Genomic DNA, 26,146 nt, shown 5'->3' on the forward strand with positions numbered 1-26,146 from the left:
GTGAGGGCCAGTGCCTAGCTGAAATGTTCCCTATTTCACCATTCTTCTGGGTCACACTTGTGGTCCATAGTCCTTCTCTCTCAGTGTGATGTCAGCCGTGAGTGTGCATCTGCTGTATCCCAGCTGCTGGAGTGGCTTTTAAGAGAGCACCTGTCTGTGGCGTGTATGGCTTTCAGAGACATCTTGAGGCTGTGGAGGGAGAAGTGAAAACCTACAATTCTGCCTCTTTTTTTGTCGACAGTGCCCTGTGATGACCATGTGATGTAACAAGTGGTGCTCCTGCTATGGCCACATGGAAGGAGCCGAATGCTGTGGATGTACCCGGCTCCTGCTGCTCCCCATTGTGCCAAGTAAGTACCTGCTTTACACCCCTTCAGGGCTAAAGGGTGCAGGGCCTTGACTTGCTGGGGAAAGCCCCATGTTGTGAGAATATTGACTGGCTTCGGAGGAGAGTACCTTACGCTGAGTCTCGCTGGAAAAGGAGCACAAACCTGAGGCCTCGGCAATTAAGGCTGGCACCTCTGTGGGTCTGTGATACAAACTGATTTTTGCTAGCATCAAATGCTGGATCAAGGAGAAATGTATATCCTCAGTGGAAACTGTCCTCTTAGCCTGGGTTGGAAGGTGTCACTTTGTTTGGTGTTAGTGGAAAGCAAAAGAAGAGGAGCAGGTTCTGTTCCCTATGCTGAAAGTACGAGCTCTTGGTTATGGATTTACTGCTCACACAGCAAAGGTGCACTGTTGTTACAGGGCACAGGTTTGGACTCTGCCGTCCAGACCTTCTTGGGACAGTGCACAGAAACCAGCCATCTGCTGAGGTTAACTGCTTTTTGCAGAGCTGAAGGACTGGCTTTGTTTTTGAAAGTCTTCCCACACAGTGGGTGTGTTAGAGCTAAACTTTGACAACCGAGCTCAATGATCTATGAGAAACTGAAAGCAGATTTAGGAAAACTGTCTCCATATAGCACAGTAAATTAGGTTATATTTTCCTTTGTTTAAATCATTGTAACTGCTTCATCATTTAAGTGAGTTGCAGCCACCCTTTAACTGGTGTTGAACTGGGGCCTCTTCTGAAGATAACATTTGAATCAAACAACTGAAAATACTTTAAACTTACCCCTTTTGAAATTTCAAACCAGTTTGCATTCTGTATTTTGCCCTTTTCCAGATAATTTCTTTTAACATTGTTTACTAGCACTGGATGTTTAGTAGATATAAGAAATCTGCACTGGTGCTCCTTTCAGTTTGCTGTGGAATCAAGAGATGTTTTATGAAATGGAACAAACGTTTCACCTTCTGGTCTGGAAAGGCGGTTCATTGACATTGGGTTCATCCCCCTGACACCAATGCCCTTGCATTGCCTTACAAACTGAGTTTGTTGATATATTTCTGTGTGCATATAAACATGTGCGCGTATGGTGTGTTTATAGGTACATGAGCTGCAATAATGACTTGCTGCCAATGCACTGTGAAAACGCTTGCTTGATGCAGCAGTTCTCACCTTAACAGAAAAAAATGTTTAACTAGTGCAGGGCCCAAACTGAGCCAGAAAACTGGAATTGTTATTGCTTTCCTTTGCAGAGATGTAAAATCAGTTGTATTTCTGACACTGGAGAGTAAGAAGGTGCAGTGGTGAATGTCTAGGACAGGAAGGGAAAAAACAAAGAGATGAGTTTGGTTGGATTGCACTTGTGTTTCACTTTTGGTGTGTAAGGGAAGAGCGAAGTGAGTGGACTTGTATGCAAATGCCAAGGGATGTCAGCAGGTTGGACCTGTGTTGGAAAACCTCAGTGGGTTGGAAAGCAGCATAGAGCAGCTCTGCTGAGCTAGAGGTTAAATTCTGGGGTGGTGTGACTCCAGGGAGCAGTTTCCTCTTTCCCCCACTTATGTGCAGACTGGGGAGTCCTTTGCAGGGTTGTTCACACAGCCCATCGCTTTTGGAAGTAGTAGTTAACTAAAGATGGAGTAATCTGGTTTGTCCCCAGCTTAATGAACCTTGCAATCACTAAGAGGCTGAGAAAGCAATCATCCTCCAAGCCTTTCAAATAATGGGGCTTAATTGTAAGCCATGAGTTTGGGGCTTGTGTTTATCTGCTTTCTTTCTGGTTTTCTTAGTTTTGTGGGGGTCATGTTCTTTGCATCCCTCTGATGAGGAAGAGCAGCAACTGGTTTAAAGAAATAAAAGCCAACACAGCTGACTGATGCTTAGGTGTGGGGAGTGAGGCATGGAACATCTCCATCTGACCCAGGAGTGTCTGTTCCCGTGTGAATCAGTAGACAACATCCCTCCTTTGCTGGATATGCTTTCTTCTCCACCGTCCTCTCATCATGGCCAGAGTCTAGACATGACTCTTTGTGATCATAATTGCTTTTTTCACACCTTACAGAAATACTGTCTTGTCTTTGGAGGGATTTAAGCCTTGAAACCCACAGGCCTGTGGAGTGTGTTTAGCCCTCAAATGCTCAGTGCAGTGCTAAAACCTTTCCAAAGGGACTTCATTAAAAAGTAGCTCACCCTTCCCTCGGAGCATCTCCAGAAGAACGGGCCAACCCTTTGTTTGTCTTCGTGCCTAAAACACCTCTTGGAAACACGTAATGCTTGCAAAAAGCATTTTCGGAGGAAGCATAAAAACACTTTCTAAGTGTACAGTGCTCTGTCTGCACATGGTGTGAGCTCCTCTCAAAGCATTCCAGGCTAATTTGCTTTTTTCATGGGGAAAACATGAGAGAAAGCATCCTTGCTGGCTGTGTGGTTGTGCCTGCTTGCTGTGCCCCTTGGCAAGGTGGAATTGCATAGAATGTGGTTCAACTTGTTCAACTGTGAATTGCTCATCAAACTGATTTATCTGCTGCTTTTAGATTTTCTTACTAGCTTCCACGCTAAATTCAGCACAAAGGAATGGTGATTTCTTCTGTGCAAGCACATGGTTTCCTACCCTGGAATGGGAGCTTTCCCTGTTAGTCAGAACTGCTGTCAGGAACTGGGAACTTAGTGTTTATTAGAGAGACTGCTTTCTTTCACTTCGCTTTGAGAACTGTGAAAGGAAAATGCAATGTGGGAGAAAAGAGGATCGAGCGTTTTCCAGACACCTACAAAAACCCCCAACAAACACAACCACAACCTTTTTTTTTTTTCTTACAAAAGTAGGAAGCATCTATCAGCCGTGTACATCAAAACTATGTGATAAGATTTAAACAAAAAATCCCCCCATTCTATAGTTCAATTGGAAAGCAGACTTGAATAGAGCAGTGAACATTTAATGAAGAAATAGGCAAAGGAAGGGGAAAAAAAAAAAATCTTACCCACAGCCAGGAGAGCAGATTCACAGAATTACTTCGGTCAGCTGGAACACCTGGCTATCATTAAATGGGGCCAATAAGATTAGAGTTCAATCAAAATAGCTGCAAGTCATCAGGTGTCACGTTCAGCCTCCACTAATTTGTCTTAAAGGACAGTGGCTTTCAAAATAGCCTGCTGGATGCCTGGCAGAGTACGTGAGGTGCCGGTAATTAATTGGCTGCTGAACTGATCTCTTGCAGCAAAGCAGAAGAGAAAACCCAGGGCTCGGTGCTACGGCAGTACGAGAGTGACGGAGGCACAGGTGAAGAGCTGCTTGCTTCTTGCCTGGAAGCCTGTGCACAGCTCCTCCCAGGCCCCTCAAAAATCAATCTGTGCCTCACTGCTCGCCTGACAGTGCAAGCAGGGCTTGCCAAGGGTTGGGGTGTCCGTAGGGATATTTGGCTCCCCGTCCAGCTCTCTGGCAGGGAGGAAGCTCATTCATCCTAGTGCTGGTTACAGCATCAAAGCTGGTCATGCGCTCTTATCCTTGGACGGAACAGTTTAAAAATGCCACGTTTAAATATTGCAGCTGTTCTGCCTCGGATGGACTGTTACATTTTCTCTAGTGGCTTTTACTCTGTCAGGTTTGTTTTTCCTGGATGCTATGGTTGACAACTGAAGACAAACCCAATTATTTGCAGTACTTGTTTAACCATCCCTTAATTGCTTTTGACTTTGTCACATGAACCCCCTCCTGCTCCAGTGTGGACTTAATTCTTTAATTTATTTGGGGGGTTGTGATATGTGCAGGTTTTATTTTCATTGCAAGAGGGCTTGTCTAGGGATGTTTGAACTTAATTTTTGCTTGCTGTAGCTTAAAGGAAACCTGAGACTGTTGTTTCTGAGTTTGGAAATATATTACAATACAAATGATCAGGGAGCCGAAGGCCGCTTTAGTGATCTATGACATTCTTAAGTCACCATTTTGGCAGACAAAGAAAACAAACCTCCTTCTCTTGCATGGCTTTACAACAGGTGTCATCTTAAAGAGAAGACCACTGTGAGTATTTTAGATTCAGATTCCTTGAGAGCCAGAGGGGATGCTTTGAATTCTTTTCATTTGGTCAAAGATTAGTTGAAAACAGCTCGAGCTGGTGTCCCAGTGTATTAAGAGAATAAGCATCCCTGCAGCAAGGTAACTGAGGGGAGGATTGTCTGCCTACGTGGTGTTTGGGGTGTCTGAGCTGCAGGAGATAGATAGTAGCGCTTGTAAACCTCATGCAGAGGCAGCTTCACTAACATAAAACCTGTGGGAACTGAGCAGTATCAGGCAGCATTCAGACCAAAAAGAGCTAAGTCTGTCTTACCCAGTGAAGCAAAAGCCGTGAACGTGTAGGCTTACTTTCATACTATTTATAGAAAGCTAACACCCAAGAGCAAGGAGAGTGATTTCAGATGAAAGATAAGGCTTAGCAGATGACAGATGGAGTGAAAACAGGAGCAAGCCTGGCTTGGAATTAAAGATAGCTTCTGACCAGCAGAAGAGGAGGAGCGTGACTGAGCGGTGAATTACGTCTGAGGGAGAGCTCGGTCAGTCTGAGCAAGGGATTGGGTGACGTTGCTGGACTCTGGGATGATTCAGCTCAGCCCCATGTCCCTGTGCCACCCATGAGCTCCAGCTGTGCTGGTGGCAGGGCGCTGTGCCCACAGCGAGGCAGCCTGGCCGCACCAGGGAGCACAGCCAGGTTTGTCCTTCGCTTACCAAGCCAATGAGCAGGAGTAGCTTGGGCAGAGCAGTGAAACTCTTGATGAAAATCTCCCTGCGCTCGGAGCCAGAGAAGGAAATCCTGCCCACCCTGCCTGTAGTGACTAGGGCAGTCTGAAGTAGGATGCGTCTGCCAAAGCAGCCCTTGATTTTGGCCGGTGAAGCCATTTAATTAAAGCAGCACAAAAAAAGGAAGCTGAAAATTCAAGAAGCAGATTTTTAATCATTTAGACTGTGGCAGACAATCTGTATGCAAATCACACCTCCAGCATCACCACCCTTTGCATGGGTGTGTGTTCCTCTCCCTGTGCATGGACAGGATGCAGGCAGGAGCCCCAGGGGCTGCTGACACGTGTCACTTGACCTCTTGCATTTGGCCTTTAGCTTCTGGAGGGGCCCTGGGGAACTTGGCTTATGTATATGTGTGGGCCCTCAGAGCCCTCATGGCGGTGAATGTCCTCTTGGGGTGGACAATGGCAAAATTTGGGGAGGAGAAGCCCTCTCCAGCAGCGTATTATCACGGAATTATAGGATATCCTGAGTTGGAAGGGACCCACAAGGATCATTAAGTGATTCCTGGCCCTACGCAGGATCACTGGAGGAATCACACCATGTGCCGGAGAGCACCTAGGCCTAACACCACCATGTCAACTAAACCGCGGCATGAAGCGCCACATCCAACCTTTCCTTAGACTTCTCCAGGGAAAGAGACTCCACGACCTCCCTGGGCAGCCCATTCCAATGTCTAATCACCCTTTCCTTAAAGAAATTCCTCCTAATGCCCAACCTAAACCTCCCCTGGCACATCTGAAAGCTACATCCTCTGTCCTGTTGCCTGATCCCCCCGTGGCCAGTGTCTCCTGTCAGGGAGTTGTAGGGAGTGAGAAGATACCCCTGAGCCTCCTTTTCTCCAGGCTCAACGCCCCAACTCCCCCAGCCGCCCCCCAACAGATTTGTGCTTCAGACCCTTTCCCAGCTCCACCGCCTTTCTCCGCACACAGTCCAGCACCTCCACGTCCTTCCTGAATTCAGGGGCCCAGAACTGGACACAGCGCTCCAGGTGCAGCCCCACCACTGCCGAGTCCAGGGGGGAAAATCACCCTCCTGGTCCTGCTACCCACACTATCCCTGGCACAGAACAGGATGCCACTGGCCTTGACCAGCAGGAAGGAGTTTTGTTTCTTCTTTCCTGCCCTCCCGGGAATCCTCCAGCAGCCGGTCCCCATGGCTGCCGTAGAGCCTCTTTGGGGTACGGCGGGGTGCTGCCCTCCTCCTCCATCATTCCAGCACAGCTCCCGGCCGCTCCCCCGGCACGGCACGTCCCGCCGGGCGGGGCCGGCCCCGGGCAGCAGCAGCAGCAGCAGCAGCAGGAGGAGGAGGAGGAGGAGGAGGAGGAGGAAGGGGCGGCGCTCGGCTCGGCTCGGCACGGCGCGGCCATCCCCGGGCCCCGCATCTCTGCGTGCGCGGAGCCGCCGCTGCAGCCGGCACGATGATCGCCGCCCAGCTCCTGGCCTATTACTTCACGGAGCTGAAGGAGGATCAGGTCAAAAAGGTTAGATGGACATCCCCCCCCCCCGTCCACACCGCTTGTTTTGTTTTTTTGGGTTTTTTTGTTTGTTTGTTTGTTTAAAAAATATTTTAAATCTTTTTTCTCCGCACGTTGCTTTCGTTGCTTTGTCCCCAGAGCCAGCCAGCCGCGGGAGAAAGGAGGGATAACCCCGCGTTGAAGCCCTCCAGAACATCGCCGGGGGAGATGGGAGTGGGGCGTGGGCGATGGATGCACAGCGGCCGGTCAGGCGGGACCTGGGGGGCTTTGGCAGTAAGGGGTGGCGGTGATGGCTTTTCCTGCTTTTCGCTGGCACCGGCATCCCCGGAAAGGGGCTTACCCCTTCTTTCCACGGATGTCTGTGAGCATCCCCACTCCAACAGGAGAGGAGCAGGTAGTTTTTGAATTATGTGCCGCCGCAGGATCGGAATTTACAGGAAATGGTTGTCAGTTGTGCTTAAAAAGAAGCATTTTCATAGGCTTCTCTTCCGTCAGCATGAGGTGGTTGCTGCTGTGTGGTTGGTACAGCCCAGGGACCGAGCACTGCCACAAGGAAAAGGGTGTGGAGCACAGGATAAATACAAACATGGCAGTTAGGTCCTGGCTGAGCATATTGCAGAGCTGTAGGGAGCGGAGAGCCTGGGGCTAGGATGTGGGGACACAAATTGGGAAAATAATTGCAAATGTCCATGAGTCGGGCTGACGTCAGGAAACAGGCTTCCCCTCTGCCACCTCCTCAGGCGGTGCCGTGTGACCCACCTGGCTGCGTGGCTGAAGGTGTCCCTAAAATACTTCAGGAAAGCCTCAATGACAGCATCAGTAGTACTGATTTGTCGTCTTCTTGGGGCTTGAGAATCTGCCCAGCAGGAGAAGAGCGCCTCATCCCTTTGGGATTCTGACTGTGCCTGGGGAGACCTCCGCGCTCCGGTGTGTGTGTGTGTGTGTGACCCACCCTGCCCCACTCGAGACACACTCGCCCGTGTCCTCGGAGAAAACCCGAAACAGCTTCCATGGTTTCCACGTTTCCTTCCGTGCTTTGGGTCTTTCGCTGTTCCGCCCAGCGGCTCTCGAGAGGAGCCCGGGGCTGCGCTCAGCCTGCAGCCCCCTGCCCCTCCCGGCCCCACGGCCGCGGCTCTCCCCGCTGCCCGGGCCACTGTGTCCCTTTTCCTGCGGGATTTGTGAGTGCTGCTGCTGGTGCCGGGCGTGCATGCCTGGGTAAGGCCGCCTCTGCCTCGCTGTGCGTGTTAAATTTAGAACGCCGAGATAAGCAGGGGTGTGTGTGTGGCGGCCAAGGAGCGGCAGAAGGGCTGTGGGGAAGGCACAGGGAAACCGCGGTGTTCTGGGGCTTATTTATTACAGGCTGGTTTGGCACCGTGGGGCTGCTGTTGTCTGACAGCACGGGAAACCGTTTGGCTAGGGAGCTGTAAAGCATTCTTATGGATCAATCTGGTTTTGTCTGGAAAAGTGAAGAGGAAAAAAATAAAGCCCATTTGAAAAAAAGACAATAAAGCAGGCTACTGTTTTTAGAGGATGTAAGACATCTTTTCCTGTTTGTATCCTTTTGGAACGGATGTTGAACCTCCTCAGTTTTGTATGTCCTGGCGGGAGGATGTCTGTGGCAGACAGAGGCTCTGCTGCCCCGCAGCTGCTGGGAGCTGGTGGGCTCCATTCCCTGCTTCCCCGTGGGCCAAAAGCGCTCTCGCTCCATCTCAGCCTGCTGCCTGTGAGGCTTGTGCTCCATCCATGTGCAGCTTCTGGGGATACGTGCCTGCACGGCTTCATTTCAGGTCCCTCCCTCTCCTCCCCGCTTCCGGGAGAGCAGCACTTTCTGCTGGTACGTGCCTGTGGTTGAGGGCTGCCGACCAAGGCGTTGTCCCTACTCTCCGTGCTGTCCCTGGATGCTGTGCCCGCTCCTCTGCCTCCCTGGTCTGTCAGAGCCATTGGCTCAGCATTTGGTGGCACGGCTGGCAGGTCACCTTCTGGATGCTGCTGTGGGTCACAGGTGGGGTGTAAACAGGTTAAAAGTACCGACAAGCCAAGGCTGAACGTTCTTCTTCTCTTGTGACCTTCTTTTCCTTCTTTTTTTTTTTTTTTTTTTTTTTTTTTTTTTTTTTTTTTTTTGAATTCCCATCTCTGTGTAGCGCTAAGGTTCTGCAGCTGCTTTTCTACGTGGGAAGCCTGTTGGGGGGCATGGATGGGGATGGTGGTTTCAGGCCCTGGGGATAACCTGCATCTAAGAACTACTGCTTCTGTGCTGGTTCTGCTGGATGTCTGTACCCCCTTAAGTTTCAGTGTGGTGTTTTTTTTTCAAATTTGTCGCTTTTGGAGTGTTTTTCAAGATGAGTCGTGGCAAGCAGGAGGAGGAGTAGGCAGGGTGGAGGTGTAGCGTTGTGAAGGCAGAGGTTGTTCAGGGCATGAACCCTGTGGCCCCTCCAAGGGAGTATTTTCCAGTGAGACCACTCATAATGACATTTCCATGTCACCTTAGTGTGCAGCAGCAAGCTGGTAGTGTGTGATGATGCCCTGTACTGTGTGAATACACATGTGGTCCAAGCAGCTTCAATTATCCAGATGTTTTTGACGACATCTGTTCCCTGAATGTCTGCAATGTTCCAGGCACAGCAGCAGGAGCTCAGCTTCCCCTCCCAGCTCAGACAGGGGACTTGACACAAACTCAGCTGTGGCCCCGATTTCTCTAAAGAGCTGATTCCCATCCTGAGGGATAAGGGAGTCACGAATCGTCCCTGGCACGTGTGCCACTGGCGTTTGTGGGGAGAACTTTGTAAAACTGCCTTTTGTTTCCAACAGGTTGGTACCTGCCGTAGCTGGCCCCGGCAAAGGGAGCCTCTAGGTGTTGCCTGGTTTCTGTCTGTCAGGGGAACAATATGTTTTTGTTGCCTTACCTGAGTGAAGAAAAAGATCTTGCAATCCAGGAGTGACACGTAGATGTTTAACCTTGGAAAAACATGTGATGGAATGGAGTGTAAAATACAACAAGTGGCATCAAGAAGAGCCCTGTATTGGTGACCCGCCCTATAAAGGCTTTTCAGGAACCAATCTGATAGATCATAAGTAAGCAAAACAATTTCAAAATGTCTAAACTGCTTGTTTTAACATGCTTTGGCTCCTGATGAATCTTCCTCATGCTGAAAGGAGCGTGATTAGCTCTGAAGAAAAATGTTTTTGTGGTGAAGGGTTTTGGTATGAAGGCTGTGTCAGTAAAAGAGGTGCTAATGATTTCTGAAGTTGTTGCGGGAGAGCTCACTTCTTGAATACCACTGGCTGTCGTCATTGTCTGGGGAATGAGGCATGTGTTTAAGGAATGGCCCTTAGGTTTGAGCCTTTAGTTAGTTTAGCTGCCTGTTTAATTTATAATTATTCACAACTGCTGCCGTGGCTGGATTTTCAGAAACTTCTTTTCCCCAAGTACAAACTCTGTCTTTCCTATGTGACCGTGAAAAAAACACGTGAATGTGGTTCAGATGATGAAATCCTATTTTTTAAAAATTGCTCACAGATTCTGTCTAGTTTGTTTTGTTTTGGTTTGGTTTCTTTTAAGAAAAAGAGGTGGGGAAAAAGTGATTGAGCTCTTGGAGGACTCCCATAGTGGCAGACAGGGAAGATGCCTTTCCTCGGGGGGTGACTCTGAGGTGGCAGCTAAATAAAGGAGTGTTTTCTGCTCCTTGCCCACACAACTGTGTGTCTGAAATTGTTCGTGCCCTCTGCCATCCCCGGGGAAGGACTGGCACCTGTCTCCCATGGGTGCCTCAGTGAGGCTGCTTGGGTGCTGCCAGCAGCTCCTGTCTGTCCTGGCCAGCCTTTCCACAGCTTCTCTGTGCATATGCCTGAGATTTGCTTTGTGATCGGCTTTTTATAGCCGGCAGGGAGTTATTAAATGTCCCTCCCATAATCCAGCCTCCGGCTCCCCCCGCCTCAAGTTATTTATGGCTATTTGCTGGGAGTTTTCCTGCACTTACTCCCTTGCTGCCACACTGCTGGAATGACTAACCCTCTTCCCGCCTGGGAGGAAAAAAAAAAACAAAAAAAACAAAAAACCTACCTTTTTTTCCCCTCTATTTTTTTTCCCTTAGTGTTTTGTGGGTTTTGAAGCTGTAACACCTAGGAGTGACTTTTTTTTTTCCACGCGAGGCTCGGTGTCCCCGCCCCGGGAATCTCGGCGGGGGAGATGGATGGCCTCAGTGCCGTGAAACGCGATGCTCTCCCTGCCTGCAGGAGGGTCCAGCCCAATTATGTAAGGGCGCTGGCAGCGCTCATTGGTCTTTCACGGCAGCAAAAAGAGCCCTCCCTCCCGTTTTCCCTCGCTGCTGAGGGCAGCACAGGGGCAGAGGTGGGGAGAATGGGCTCGTCAGTCCTGACTGTGCAAACGCCACAACCTGCGCTCACAACAGGGCTTTCGGTGAGCGGGAATCCCTCCGCCCTGCTTTTGGGAGGAGGATGCAGCAGTGGGGTTTTGTAGAGGGGTGTATTAATTGCACGGTGAGGTCTGACTGTGATTGATGTTTACTGTGGCTTTCACTGGGAGATCTGGGGAATCATCCCTCTGAGCGGCAGCATGGGCTGCTGAAAGCTCAGCCTAGAAAAGAGGTTGGTTCCCCCCCCTTCTTTTAAAAGGAGTATTCTTATGCTCTGACATCATGGCTTTACACACTCTGCTAAAAAAAAACCGTGGCAGGGTTTGCCATGAGGGAGAGACCTTGCTTAGCCAGACTCCAGCCTCTGCATCCATCCCCAAAGCATTTTGGGCTGCAGAGAGGGCACATCCCATCCAGGTTTTTATTCTTGGAGTGAAATGATGCCAGTGGTTGTTGCTGTGCAGGGGCTTTCAGCTCATGAGGGTGGCACAGGACACAGCAGGGATGTAGAGATGCTGCCCTGGGGTCTTGCATTTGGCCTCTGTTGTAAGAGAACCTGAGCTCAGCTCTTCTACCCTTCAGCTGTACGCCTGCACCGTCACGTCACCGGTTCATGGGGAAAATGCATGGTCTCATTTCATCGTGGTAGTATCAATCATGGTATTGTTCCTCTGCAAGCAATGACATTGAAAAGTTCACAGCTTGTGCAGCCTCTGGCTGTGTCTCCTGTGGTCCAGGCTTGCCCGGCCCCCACCCCTGTGGGTCGGGATCAGGCTGGTTAGCTGTGCCCAGCAGCACTCTCCATGCCTTCCACCTTATCTATGGAAATAAGTGCTGGGTCATGGCAGGAGGGTGTCTGGCTCAGGGAGATGCTGTCTTTCGGGAGACCTTGAGTAGACTGGGCAGGAGTACTTTCTGTACAAGGAATTAAATTGCTGCTGGTTTTATAGTCTGTTTAGGGCTTAATGACGTTTTGATTGCATTTCCTTTGTGAAGGGCATTATTCATCGCTTCACATCGCAAAGTCCTCGGTATATTGAGCACTTGTGTATGTGTGTTTCACGTAAAGTGTTTTATTGTGGCATTGTTCTTGTAAGACGTAATGCTAATTTGGAGATGAGCTGCTCTCTAGGCTTCCAGGGCAGCCAAGGAGACACATGGAGCCTTGGCACAGAGCTGGCCTAGGGTTTAAAATGAGGTGGCTTTTCCAGTTTTGCTGAGGACAGAAAACATGGGACGGGCTTTATTTTTTCAGTCTTGCTAAGCTGCAAGCAAAAGTGATCCCAAAGGTGTGGCTTCGATCTGAGCCCTTTGTGGAACCAAATTTCCAAGGCAGCTAAAGAAACAGGGCAAGAATAGACTGGCAACCGAGGAAAAAGGGTGGGAACTGTGTTTGGCAAGAATCCCTCAAGGCCATGTTGTATTTTTCAGGCATCAAAGCATCTCTCAGTCTTCCTGACAGTGAAGGTGCTTGCAATATTATGGAAAGCAATATTGGAAAACTGCCTCCCTTTTCCAAGGAGGTAAAGCAAGTTCCTGCCATTGGAAGCCACAAGGGAGAAGTCAATGACTTTTAATTTGATGTTTGGTCTTGAGAAAGAGGGTGCCACCTGCACACAGTCAAGTTCCGTCTTTCCGGACCCTCTGGTGGTTGTAGCTTTGGCTTGGGATAGGGAAAATGATCTGCTACACGAAAATATTTTCTCAGCCTGTGATGTAGCCCCAAAACTACTGTGGCAAGTCCTTCCCAGTGTAAGGCTTTAAACACAAAGCACCTCTGACACCCATATCACCCCAGCTGGGACAAGGTGCCAAAAGAGAGATTTTTAGCTCCGGCTGTTTAGCTCATGGACAGTCAGGAGAGCTGAGAAGTGGGGCAAGGGCTGAAGGTGGTGGTCTGAGGCCGTGGGCAGATGGTTTTGTGTGGAAGAGAGGAGGCAAAGTGATGTGTGACTGGGTTGTTCCTTGGGAAGACAGCAGGATGGAGCTCACCTCAGTAGGCCTTGGACTTGTACGTTTTCCATGATTTTGAGTCAGAAGATGAGGCATGAAGCGTGTGGCTGTGTTGTCAGCTTGGCCAGAGCCCTGGGGCCATGCTGGGGCTGTATGCTATCTTTGCAATTAAAGAGAGATGTAGCCCCAGTGGGGCACCTCAGGGCAGCCTTTCACCCCAGGGTGGTGTGTGTCTTCCCCAGATTGATAAGTACCTGTATGCTATGCGGCTCTCTGATGAAACGCTGCTGGACGTCATGGCTCGCTTCAGGAGGGAGATGAAGAACGGCCTCTCCAGGGATTTTAACCCAACAGCCGCAGTGAAGATGCTGCCCACGTTTGTGAGGTCCATTCCTGACGGTTCAGGTAAGGAGCCGAGTGTTTGTTTTCCGTATTAGACACGGTATGCTTTGTGGAAACCTATTGGAAATATACAATATACTGAGAACAAGAGGGATTTGCTTTCTGGCAAGCCCAGCCAACAGTTTGAAGGCAGCTTCCCCTCCGTGTGCAGGTTTGTTCCCGCAGATGCTGGAAGATTTTGTGATTCCTTGGTTGAAGTAATTTTGATGCCAATGGAAGGGCCCTTGCTAGCAGTCAGTTCAGTATCAGTCAGTACATTTACTCTGAGACTTGTCTGCCAACAATCAATACTACACATAGAATGATTTTTTGATTCATGCAGTTCACATTCATGTGACCTAGAGTCTTAAATACAGTGGCTTTTAGTAATTTGCTGTTGCCTTTAACATCTCTTCTCCTTACTTTTTCCCCAGTGGAAGTGTGAACCATTACAGGCTGAATTTGAGTTTCCTGGCATTCATTTAGCATTTTGTGGCTTTGTCTTCCAGACTGTCTTGGGGGAAAAACTCACAGAACTCGAGGAGGATGTAGCATGGGGCTCCAAAGCTGCTGCTCTAGTGTGCTAAGTTTTTTCCATCTAGATGCAGGAGTCATTTTTTCCATGCCCACTGTACCAGATCAAAATGGCACAAACTGCTATCAGACACCAAAAAAGTGTTATGTTGGTAATTAAGATCGAGATTGCCTCTATTTCTTATTAATCAAAAATTACTATGTGTTTGTAAAAACCACCATACATAGAGTATTTAAATATATTTTTAAACATTGTATAATAGTGTTTATTATTTAGTAGTAACACTGGGTCTTCCTCTCATGTAGCATGAGCTGGTTAACTAGTGCATTGCCAACCACAAATTAACTAGTTTGGTGCCTACCAGTGTGCAGAAATTGCAAGAACTGCATGACAGAGTTATTACCTATTTTGAGGCTTCCTTTTTGTTTTGAGTTAAAATTGGGAATTTATTGGTGGGAGAACAGGAGACCAAGTGCTTTGTGTAACTTGGTGCTGCTGTCTGGCAGGTGGAATTCTTTGATAGCTTTGCTTTGCTGTTGCTTTCTGCCATCTCAAGCTTTTTAGTTGGGGTGTGATTTGCTGTCTGAAAAAAACCAGAGAGAATGTATTTGAATCCTGTGTTTCCCTTAATTTAGCATTGCTGACTGTTATGTTGAAATGCTGTGTTGAAATTTGCAGCCTATTGAGAAAGCCAGGAGCTGCCACACACAGCTGGGTCACAGGCAGAGGTTGCACTAAGGGTTTATACATGAGGTGACTTGAGGGCTTTTGTGTAGAATCCCAGCATTTTTACTGGCTCCAAAATCCCTATTTTTTCATTCATATTTGTTTTGAGTTCATTTGAGGTGTGGTTTGTCCCCAGTTCCCTGCTTCGTCAGGCGCTGCACAGTGTCAAATCTGAGCTGCTTGTAGTGAGTCAAATAATTCTGAAAATTGTTCCATCATACAAACTGGGAAGACTTAGGGATGGTCCAGGAAAAAGGGGATCTGCACATAGCCAAGAGAGGCGTGAGAGATTGCTGGGATGGGGGACGAGCCAGAGCAGTGAGTAGCCTTGGTTGTGCATAGGCATGTCTGTGTTTCAGGGCATTAATTTCAGGTCATTCATTACTCACCTGCTTAGAAAAGAGCCTTGTGTATTGTGTACAGGGTGCTCAGTTCTTGATGCTGTGCCCGCCTGGCTCCTGCCTGCCTCTGCAGGTTGGGCACACTGCTGGCAGTGCTTTGCAGCATGGATTAGAGCAGGGCACTGCTTTGCCCTGGACAGTTTCTACAGACCTCGGTGGTGTTCTGTATGTGTAGGTGGTGAGAGCCTCTTTAGAAAAGCAGGCAGTTGCCATTCCATTCTTTCCCTGAAAGGGCATGTTCTGACCTCAGGTATGAGCAATATTTGATGTGAGGGGGCGTCGTGGCAGTTCTTTCCCTGACTCACCTGTGTGTGCCTGTCACGTGTGGCCCAGCTGTCACCCAGGTGTGGCCAGGACAGCGCAGAGCCCCCTTCCTTCTTCCTCCAAAAGGTTCCGGGGGCCCCTCACGGATGGGGCTGTGTTGACGTGCCCAAAGATGGCAATTTCTGCCTTCAGCTGTCCCTCCGTAAAAGCCAGAGGCTGAAAGCCTGCCCTTTTCTCTGGCCTGTCTCTGATTACTGCCTTGTAAGCTCTTTCCTCTGAGTCCAATTATTATTATGGGAGCTGACTATTCAGAAAAATACTGTTGTTTAGTTTCAGATCAGTGCTTGTGTTCTTTTTCAACAAGGAGTTTGTGAGCAATAATTCTAGAGACTCTGGAGGTGTTGATGTTAGCAGTTTTTTCCCCTCTTCATTCAGAATTGTTTAATTTACAAAAGCCATGCGGTTTTTCTGTGCACAGTGCCCAGAATGGTACCACAGGCTAATTCAAAATGCTTTCAAAGGCCAAATAAATTCACAGCAGGTTTGATTGCACCTTGGTCTTACAAAGCACAGATTAAATGCTGCTGCTTGGGTTTAATTCCTCAAGTACACTAAAAAAACCCCCAAACAACTCTGGTTGCACGCAGAAAGCTTTACATTCTAGTTCAGAGATTTTTTTAAAGGGTGAAGGATGATTTGTAATAATTTTTTACCTTGTGATGAGCTTGATGGTGCTGGAAATCAAACACCCTAACCTGTTAATTTATTTACAGGAAAGGTTTTTCTGAAGTGTACTGTTTGTTTGAGGTATGCACTTAGGCTTGAAAAAGGACCATCTGCTCCAGTGTTGATTTTCCCATTAGTTATTGGAAGTAACGGCTTGCACTCAACAGATGATACCCATAAGATAAGGTTTATTTGGGTATTTGGCTTAATGAGAAACTCTTGGTCAGTGTTTGACTTCCGGACTTGCTGCGGTGAAGTGGGTTATGAATTTTTTATGCTGAGCCAAATAAAGGGGACTGCATCTCCAGTTTGCATATGGTCATGTTTTAAATGGCATTTGTACCGGTGCAAAGCAGTGTTTAAAGCCACACTGCTCAGAAATGGGTAGGGAAGCACTGCAAGATCTGTGTTTTGGCAAACTGAGTTTTTTTTCCCATGTCGTGAGCAGCAAGAGGTTGCATTGCAGTGCAGCAAAATTAGGAGGTGTATTAGAAGTTGTGGGCTCCCACTGTGATTTTGCCATGTTTTTTTGTATGGAGTTGATTGTTCTTTGTGGTTTCTCACGTGACAGCGTTTTGCTTCTGTATTGCACTGCAACCCTGGAAAACCAAAAGGACATTTGCAGTGTGTTTTTGCCGCTCTTGGTCTGTTTCTGGTAAAGATCCTGTCCTAAGGGATACCTTGTCTAGTTCATCAGCTTTTCTGGGTGGGACGAGGCACCCAGAGGTGCATGGGGTGATGAGGAGGAACAGCTCACTTGGTCAGATTTTAGGAGTTTTGATATGAGATTGAACAGAGTAATCTCAAAGGCAAGCATGGCTCTGGAAATCCTCGTGGATAAATTGCATACCTGGAATTTTGGTGACAGTCTGGGGTCAGAAGGCTCTGGGAGCTGAGTGTGTTTGAGGTAACATGTCAAAACAATCTTCCCAGCTGCTGGAGGTTTTTCTACTTCGAATTTAGGTAGAAGTGGAAAAATGGTGATGTTAGGAATGGCCTTCTGAAAGTCATAGCTAGTGAAGAAGCAGGATGAGGAAACATCGCCTGCCTTTGCTCTGCTGCCTTCTGAGCAGCCTCCGTGAGCCCGGGCACAAACACAAATGCTTGCAAAGAGCCCTGGTGATTATCTGCAGCCTGGTACAGACTCCTGTGTGAGAAAGTTGTGCACGCAGCTTCCCTAAATATTTTCTTTTTGCAGACTTTGACAATCACTGTCTTTGCTCCCTGTTTGATAAGGCATGAGATAACATGAGCAGGTCAGTCAAATATATTTGCCTTGCTCTCCAGGGGTGCCAAAGGTGTTGTTCCTCAGATAGCCAGGCCACGTGCCTAGAGTCTGTGGAGATTGGAGGGTACTGGATTGGCTTCAGCTCTCTCCAGCACAGAGGGAGATGGAGGTACCCCAACTCTTTCCCTGGCTCCTGGGCAGATATTAGGAGCTCTGTGTGAGACATCACCACTTCTGAGTAACTCCTGCAGCAGTACAGGGCTGCTTTTTGGGCTGTTGTTTCTCTGACTTCTCTTATCTGTCTGCAGTTTGCAGTGAATCTCCACCTTTCTGGACACGAGATGAGGGGTGGTTCCTACTTGAATTACATCTGTGTGCAATTTGTTGATTTTAGAGCAGCCACAATTCACTGTTATTTGCCAAAACGACGCGGGTTTATTTACAGCAAAAAGCTGCTTGTCAGTGGTCTGGCACCCCTTCATTTTACTGTCTTTTCAACATCTCTTTTGGCTTTATCATGAGATCTGCCAGCTTCATCATGACATCTGGATACAGACTGTCCACTGTTTTGGATTTTTTTGGGGTAAACCCTCATTGCAGTTGTCTGTGTATCAATGGTATCAATGGTGGTTTGTGCTGCCATTGCACCAACTCCGTGTTAAATTGTAGGAAATCAGATCAATGGAATCAGGTTCACGTGGATGCCCTGTGGCTGGAATGTCCTTGCTGTAGGGACTGGACATTTGCTTCAGTGCTGCACTTAACCGAGCTTGATGTTTTCCAGATTTGTATTGCATATGATTTTTAATTGCTTGTGTCTTGTTTTCCACATAGAGAAAGGAGATTTCATTGCACTGGATCTTGGTGGTTCTTACTTCCGAATTCTTCGGGTAAAGGTGTCGCATGAAAAAAAGCAGACGGTGCAGATGGAAAGCGAAATTTATAATACCCCAGAAGACATCATGCATGGGAGTGGAACACGGGTAAGCACCTCTTGCTTGGCACGTCTCTCTGAAGATTAGCTGCTTAGATTTTAGAGAACCCCCACATAAATGATATTCAATGTCAACATGTTAAGAGTTGTACCTACAGCATGCAGACTGCACTTCAGTGTCAGTCTTGAAAATGAATAAGCAGGACTTAGTGTAACAGAGCATGCATGGGTGCTGCAAACCTGCTGTCATCATGTGGGAGACTTCTGGATAAGTTAGAGAAAAAAAGTCTAAGAAATAAAAATTCTGGTTTTTATAGTAAACTTACTTTCCATGAGTACAGATGGAGAGCAGGAAAACAACTTAGTCTTTGTAAGCAGTGAACATGACCAGCCCTGCAATTGTCGTGTTAGATGAGGGATAGAAATCCCCATGACAGTCACATCTCTTATGCTGGGAGTCTGAGCAACTCAGCATTCATGAAAAGTACAAGTACATTAAAAAAATTACCGGAAGCAGATAGAAGGTTTTGTCACAGCTTCAAATTAATTTTGCTGAGTAACTGAAAGGTGGGGTTTTTTTAGTCTTCTGTGTTCCAAGAGTAGAAAATATTTGTATCCATTCACTTAGATTTCAGATGGAATTCTTTGAAAGAATTTTTTTTTAATGATCAGGAAGTGGATTAAACTGGCAGATTTGTCTCCATGTCAGCATAAGGCAAAAGAAGTAATTTTCATTGTTGGAAACAGCAGGGTGTTTACACTTTTTATTAGAATGAGGTGCCGTTCAAGAGTGTGAGACCTGCAGGAAACTTCTAGTTTGTTTCAGAAGAATAAGCAAAAGAGGAGAAAAAGAAAAATTATGGGAACAGCATTTCTACCTTTAATATATTTTCTGTAGTCACCTTAATACCTTTATTGTCTGTATGTAATAAATGCTTCTGCATTCTCATGCAGCAGTAAGATGGCAATCATGGCTTGTCAGTAGAACTGATAAAAGCATTGCTATGTTATCTGAACCACAGCAGTAAAACAACCTTCTTGTAAGGACTCTTCCTAAGCATGCAGTGGCTTTCCTACCGAGTGGTTTTGGAGGGGAGCTGAGCTGAGCTGCCTGTGGCTGGCGGAGGCAGGGGAGTTAGGTGGGCTGCTCAGAGGCAGGTTGGGAGCAGGGAGTTGCTTTCCATGGATGGGTGTCAGGAGCTGGAGGCTAACAGGCAGCAGGGCTGTCTGCACACCCAAGTGTCTCTCCTGGGGAGGCAAGCAGGCTGGCTTTAGGGGATTCTAGATGGAGACGTGATAAGGGTGGTAAGGAGAAGCCAGGAAGGGAGACGTCAGGTCTGCTTTCTTTCCATGTCTTTGTCATATCTGGGCTTTAATTTTTCAATATCCAAAGGCCATTTGGCCGTCGGGAAGCGCCAGTGTGGAGCTCAGGCTGATAGGCTTTGTCATGGCTTTTAAGCTGAAAGAAAGGTGAGCAAGGCTTCCGCTGGCCCCATGAGCACAGTATTTAAGTACCAGGAAAACAAGAGCAGAACTTGGAAGCATTATCAGAATAGCACCCGGGTTTGAAGTTGCCCTGTGACAATATCCAGTGCTTGCTGTGTGCCCTCAGAGGGAAGCAGGGGGAGTGCCCAGGAGGCAGACAGGCAGCTGATGTTTTGTGCTTATGACTGATGTCTACACTCGAGGTTTTCTGAAATGTTTGAGACAGATTTGTGGAATACTTAGACTGAACTGCCTGTGTAGGGTAGGCTACTAATAATTTCCAGCAAGCCTGTGTCATTAACTTTGCTGAGTTACGCTCCTAAAGCTTAGTGCATAATCAGCTTATTGAAGGATTGTGATTTATGGCTTCATGTCTCACTACCATGGTTCGTTTTGATATTTCCTACTTTGTGGCGTTCAAACTTCTATTTTTGTCCATCTGTAAAGGATATGCTGACAGCTTTGCCAGTCAGAGACAGTTCCCTATTGAAATGAATTTTTACACTGCTGTGTCAATGTTCCCTATTACATTGACACTGCAGTGTAATAGCAGGTCTAAAATTTGTAAGAAGCCTGTTTCCTGTGTCAGCTCAGCAAATGGGAATGTGCCTGAGACTTGATTTTGGTGTTGCTTCTTGTGTTCTGCCACCACTGAGGTAGGTTATGGATTTGTGGCAGTTTCTCTCAAGCTGAAACTGTGGTTTTCTTGCTCCTTAAATCATCCCCACTGTGCGGCTTGAGCCTGAGCTGGGATTTTCAGTTGCTTGTCTAAGTCTGTCTGCTGGCCAAATGCATCATTGTGGAGACCTCTTGGAGGTCTTGACCTCTGCCCAGCTTGAGCAGGCAACTTCATGGTTAGGGGAATTAAGCCTGATCTGTTGCTCAGAGTCCCAGGCGATACTGCTTCAGGTCTATAAATCAGACTGGTCCTTTCCTCTTGGCTGTGGCATTCGCTCTGTCTACCTCTTTGACATATGATAAAATATTTGGCTCACACTGTTTCCTGCTGTAAATCTGTGGGTAAAAGAAGATTTTGATTTTTCTTCAGTGCACCTTCCCTCCTTGAATGAAATTCTGCTGGAACTTTGTAATGTTGCCTCTGCTATCCAGTCAGAGTCATTTGGCACTGGTAAGGTTTGGATGTTTGTATGGGCATGGGCACACAACAGACTCTTCCTTGAGTCTCTTTAGGAAAAATCTCATGAGTGTCAGTGGTAGCAAAACCAATAAATACCTGTCTTTTTTCTGCTTGTGATCCGTGCCTTCCCTGTGTGGTTTATGAACAACAGTAGCACAGCCAGACAGTGACTGACTAGACACAGCTCCTGTAGTGTCCACATTATGGCTAATAGTTAAGTGCATTTGCCTGCCCTCCCAGTATACTGCTAACTCACATAGGTGGGCTTCAGCAGGTCCTGCCAGGACTGCATGGGCAAACATAACAGGTGCATGGACTTTTTGGAAACTATTGGGAATGCCCAGGAATTTTTTGCATTTAGACTTACAAAGCAGATCCCGTCTTTTCTCTATGCATTCGTAGTTTGTTGCATGAGAGGGATTTTTGTAACAACGTACACAGTCAACATTTCTGCTTCCTGCCCTCTGAACTCCCGAGGGGTTTGAGGTTGGCCCCTGTTTTTTGTTTGTAATCCTGGAAGCAGATGAAAGTTTAGTGGGGTTGAGTATTCAGCAAGATACTTTCAGATGGAAAGCATAATCAAAACACACGCTCCTGCTGTTTCTGTGTTCCTCCTGGAGAAGTTGCCATATTTTATTACGTAACTCTAGTTCTTTTCATAACTCCTCTCTCCCTCATCTGGACAGCTGAAAATTGTCTTCCAGAAGCACAGCAGTGTGCATTGCATTCCCATGTTGTTTCTCTGTGTGGGCTCAGAAAAATGTCCTCGATTTGCCCCAGGGCAATGAATGGCAACACTCTCCCTGGGAAACCACTGCACTTTTCCTTAATCAAATCTTACCTCATTTAAGGCATGAATTTAAGGTGTTCAGTTTAATTATAACATTACCCACACTGCTTCTTGACCTGCTTTGAAGGACAAAATATTCCTATTCATCATTCGTAATTGCTGCAGTCTGTCGTGGTACATTCCTGTCTCTCCAGGACTCTAAATTGTTCTTAATAAAGCTGTGTGGGCTAATTGGAACCAACAGATGTCTTTGTGTACTCTCTCCCAGTTATTCCCAGTCTTCTAGGCAGATTACCTGTTCTCATCCCACCAATGCTGCAGATAGGATTAGGTTTGGGTTTTTGTTTTTCAGGGAATTAAAAAATGAGGCCCCATTATATCCTGGGGCAGGCAGTGACTTGTTGATAACTTGCCATCCATTTGTGGTATGGGTCAGTTGAAGGCACATCTGGCTTTCTGGTGCTGGTAAATACAAAAGTGTAGTTTTGTTGCTTCAGTTGCCCAGGCTTGATTTCAGCTTCCAGCATTGCAGTCTGAGGGGCTTTCCAAATGGCTCAGTGTGAGAGGCCTTTGTGCTCCCAGGTTCCTGGCCTGGCTGACAGAGAACGTAACGCAATGGTCACAGGTGCCATCGAGGCATCTGGGTGGGAGCTGGTACCCACAAGCCTCGTGCAGGCTGCATGTGTAGTTCAACCTTTAAAAAAATGCGGAAAATATCCCCATTTTGGGTTGTTTCTCCCAACATGGAAAATATTTAGATGAATCCCTTGCGTTTCCTTTTTGTTTGTTCGTTGTGTGCTTTAGGGATAGATTTGAGATGGTGTTCTTTTGGGTGGCTCCTGCTAAGTGCTGGTTTCTCTGGTCTCAGCAATCCTTGAGTGAAGCAGATGTTGTCTTCTCTACATCACTGTAAAAGCGCTCAACCTCCTGTGGGACTGGATCCCGAATGTTCTTTTGATTTGCTCCTTCCTGTTATAGAAAGGTTAAAAGAACATTTTTGTTCTCATCAAATGAGAAGTTGGAAGGGTTACAAGCAGGCTCGAGAGCTATGAGCCACTTGTTTCAGGAAGTGTTTTTATATGAGTGTAAAAGATGCCTGCAGAATTAGGTGTGTAAAAGGACGGTGCATTTCATAATGTATTAGTTATTAAGGTGTTAATATACCCTGCTTTAGAGTTTTTTCACAGCTGTGCCGTTTATACATATTTTAACATCTGGGGAGCTATTTTCTCCCTTCCCCTCACTCAGAGCAGTTTTTATACGGAGTTTTCTCCCTGAAGCTGTATCTCTAATCATGGTGGTTTTATATTTTTCTTACAGCTTTTTGATCATGTTGCTGAATGCCTGGGAGACTTTATGGAGAAACAACAAATCAAAGACAAGAAACTGCCAGTTGGGTTTACGTTTTCCTTCCCCTGTCGACAATCCAAGTTAGATGAGGTAAGAAGGTTTCACAATTTTCTTAACACACAGAAGGGCTGCCATGTTATTAAAACACTGTCATGAAAGCAGTATCCCAGACAGGTCTCATTTTGGGGGTAAATTAGTATTATATTTCACTGTCAGACTGTGTTTGTGTTTATGTTTTTGCCTGAAAGAGCCGGGTAACAAAAGGGGAGGGGACAGCTGATGTTTTGTGCTGAGCTCCTCAGTGTTATGGTTTACCTTGTAAACACGGCAGTGGTTTTCCCTGCCTCCTGTGCAGCCTTTTTCACCTCTCTGTGGGTGTGTTTGGGAAGGACCTAGCCCGGCAGGGTTTGCTGGGTTTTGCTGCTCCTCACGAGTACACAGGGATCCGGGTGTCCCCGCCATAGAGATCCTGAGCCACGCCACTGGACAGGTTGCCTGGAATCAGGCTGCTTTACAAAGGGATGGGGATAACCATGTGCACTGGCTGGTGAGATTCCCACAACAAGGATGCTGTGGTGTTTTCCTCCTTTTTCTCCTTGTACCACGAATGACTCAGCAGCCAGCCGGTACAGCATTGCCATGGCAACGGTGTAGCAAATGAATGCAGGAAAGTTAAATCTACACAAAGCACGCCTTGCCCTGTTAAAGCACGACCTGCTTTTCCAGCTTGCAGGTTTCTAGTTTAGCCTGGTGCAGCAGCCCCCCAGATGCTGGTGCTGAGGAGGGCCAGGTGAGGCATGATTTTCATTGCATTTCATACTTCTTTGAGCAGTGCTGAGAGCTGAACCCAAGGATGCTAAGTCAGGGTCTGAAAGCAGTTCAGAGCAGAGAGCTGCCTTCACCTGCATCAGATCAGAAGAGATGAGTTACCTTAGGGCAGCTCTCCCATCTGGCCAAGGTGCATGGTGAGGCTCAGGCTCCTGACCACAGCAGAGCCCTGTTGGGATGTGGTTGTGAAGTTGAGTTGCCCTTGGGAAGGCTTGCTCAGCTGCATGATGAAAGGGGCTCGCCTGTGGGCTGGTTTGCTCCAACCAGCTGGGATGGAATTGTGCTTGTGGGACAGGCAGCGTGTGGGGTGCCACGGGGACACCTGAGCAGTGGCAGAGTTGAGTGGGATAGTAAAGAGACAAGGGAGGGCGTCTCTTAAAGAGGAAAGCTGACAACAAAAGAAATATTGACAGTTTCGCTGATGTGTTTTGAGTGTTTGAAAAATACAGTTTTTCTGGATTCTGTGGGCCAGGTTTGTTCTTGGGTTGCTGCTTCTGTGAGGCTGTGCTTGCCTGGGTGCTGTTTTCTTGTGCTTGGTGGGCAGAAGGAGGCAAAGTGGTCCCTGTTTGCTCCAGGGGTGATAAGATGGGCGCCACGTGGTTGGGCCCCACTCAACCCTGCTGCATTCCAAGGGCTCCTTTCTGCTGCCAAGGCTTTGCTGGTGAAGGAAAAATTCCTTCCAGCACAGTGACTAGTCACGCTGAGAGGAGCTGCTCTTTGCCAGTGTGGTTTGACCAGTTTCTTATAAAAGTTTTGTGAAACAAGGTGCCCTTTCTGCCAGCTGTGCCAGCAGAGCGGGCTTTTCCCACAGTTTCCCTGCACAGCTGCATGGGGCTTTGCTGGGTTTCTAAACGATACCCATGAGGGCAGCACGTTGGCAAAACTTACACAAACTGATTTGTGGTCTAGGGGTAGGAGAGTATCTCCTGGTCTGGAAAGAGCTGCCCTGATCCTCTGTACCCTGTAGCTATCTTAGTTTGGAGGGAAAATTTGATTTTTAAGCTGAGATATGGGCAAACATACACCTGGGCAATGGCTGCTTGTGCCTACAGGCTTCAGCTTTTCTGGTTTTTAGCTTCTTGGACTCCTTTTGTGACAGGTGTGAATATTGTGGTGGGTATGGGAAGCTGAGCTGGTTTGAGTTGTCTTTCTGTCAGTTGATTACTGTCAGTGCTTTTTTCTTTCTTTTATTATTGTTTGCCTGTACACTGAATGCTCTGATTTAGCCAGGCATTATGTAAATAGCGAAAACTCAATGTAGTCATTACCTTGGGGGATTTGCAGGCTCTTCATGATGGTTTGCAGACAAGGAATTCAATACCGGGATTTCCTTTTTGATCTATGCTGTAAAAGAGGGACATGCATTGTTACATCTCCAGTATTTTCATTTGCCTCAACCCATAAACACGGTCCCACAGTTAAACAAGCCCAGACAGATGGGTCTCCAGGCAGTAAATGTGCAGCAGCCTGATCCCCACTGCAGCCAAATCCTGGACATGCCAACATCATATCCCTGCTCTGTAGTCAGCCCTGTACAGTCAGCTTTTTCTGAAAGCAGTCTATTTCCGTGGCCCAAAAGGATTAAATGGTTTTCCAAGAAAAGCTGTCGAGGAGTAGCAGGGAGAAGAGTAGGCTGAAAATACAAAATGCAAACACACCGTTTTCTAGCAAGGGAGGGGAAAAGAATTTTTCATCTTTTGGCTCATTGTAATTAGGCTCTAAGACCACGAGTTGTCTCAGGTTGGGTTGTTAGAGGTCATGCGAGAAAAGAGACCTGAAGATTCATTTGAAGTATAAAATCTTGTTTTTAAGGAGAAAAAAAAAAAGAATCAGCGTGTGTCTTATGGTTTCATCTTGTTGAATGTTGCTGTCTTGTTTTGTCAGGGTTTTCTGATAACCTGGACAAAGCGCTTCAAGGCAAGCGGAGTGGAGGGAGCAGATGTTGTGAGGCTGCTTAACAAGGCCATCAAGAAACGTGGGGTAAGTTGCACTTCTTTCCCCTTTTTAGCTGTGTCTCAGCTTTGTCAGGGACCACTCTTCATGTGGTTCCCTTGAGCAGGTGGTCTAAATGGTGGTGAAGCTCAGCTTTCTTGCATGAAAAGGGGTGGGTCTGCTGGGAAAATGAAGCGGCGTCAGAGTTGTTGTGGAAGCTGTGATTTTCCTCACAGAGCTGAGTTGCTGTGTTGTGGCTTTTTGCTGGCAGCCTCCAGTGATTTTATCACTCTTCAAAAGCTGAAGAAGTGCTGTGTGGCAATGCTGTGGCTTTTCAGTGATATGAACGCATCCCATTCCTGAGAAACTTGTTTTTCATGGACTGGACTCAGCTCAGTTGTGCACCTGCTGTGCGTGGGAGCAGGAGAGGAGCTAAGTAGAAGAGAAGGGGAATTCAGGCTCAACGAGCTGTTACTCCTTGCAGTTTCTCAGTGTTGACTTTACAGAGAGT

At 47.3% G+C, this 26,146-nt stretch overlaps 1 protein-coding gene across 2 annotated transcripts in view; it reads left to right on the forward strand.

The window, feature by feature from the left end:
• The first annotated feature begins 241 nt into the window (after nt 1–241).
• HK1 (hexokinase 1) overlaps nt 242–26,146 on the forward strand; it is a 42,356-nt gene continuing 16,451 nt past the window's right edge. Inside the window, exons 1-5 of one of the 2 annotated variants that reach the window (XM_066324346.1) lie at nt 242–350; nt 13,160–13,322; nt 18,013–18,161; nt 22,846–22,965; nt 25,588–25,683. In XM_066324346.1, coding sequence (XP_066180443.1) covers nt 285–350; nt 13,160–13,322; nt 18,013–18,161; nt 22,846–22,965; nt 25,588–25,683 — 594 coding nt within the window. In that variant the 5' untranslated portion in view covers nt 242–284. Of the gene's footprint in view, nt 351–6,463; nt 6,598–13,159; nt 13,323–18,012; nt 18,162–22,845; nt 22,966–25,587; nt 25,684–26,146 lie in introns of those variants that run through there. The other variant, XM_066324347.1, reaches the window with a different exon arrangement.

Source organism: Sylvia atricapilla, chromosome 8, assembly GCF_009819655.1.
Source record: "Sylvia atricapilla isolate bSylAtr1 chromosome 8, bSylAtr1.pri, whole genome shotgun sequence".
NCBI lineage: Eukaryota > Metazoa > Chordata > Aves > Passeriformes > Sylviidae > Sylvia > Sylvia atricapilla.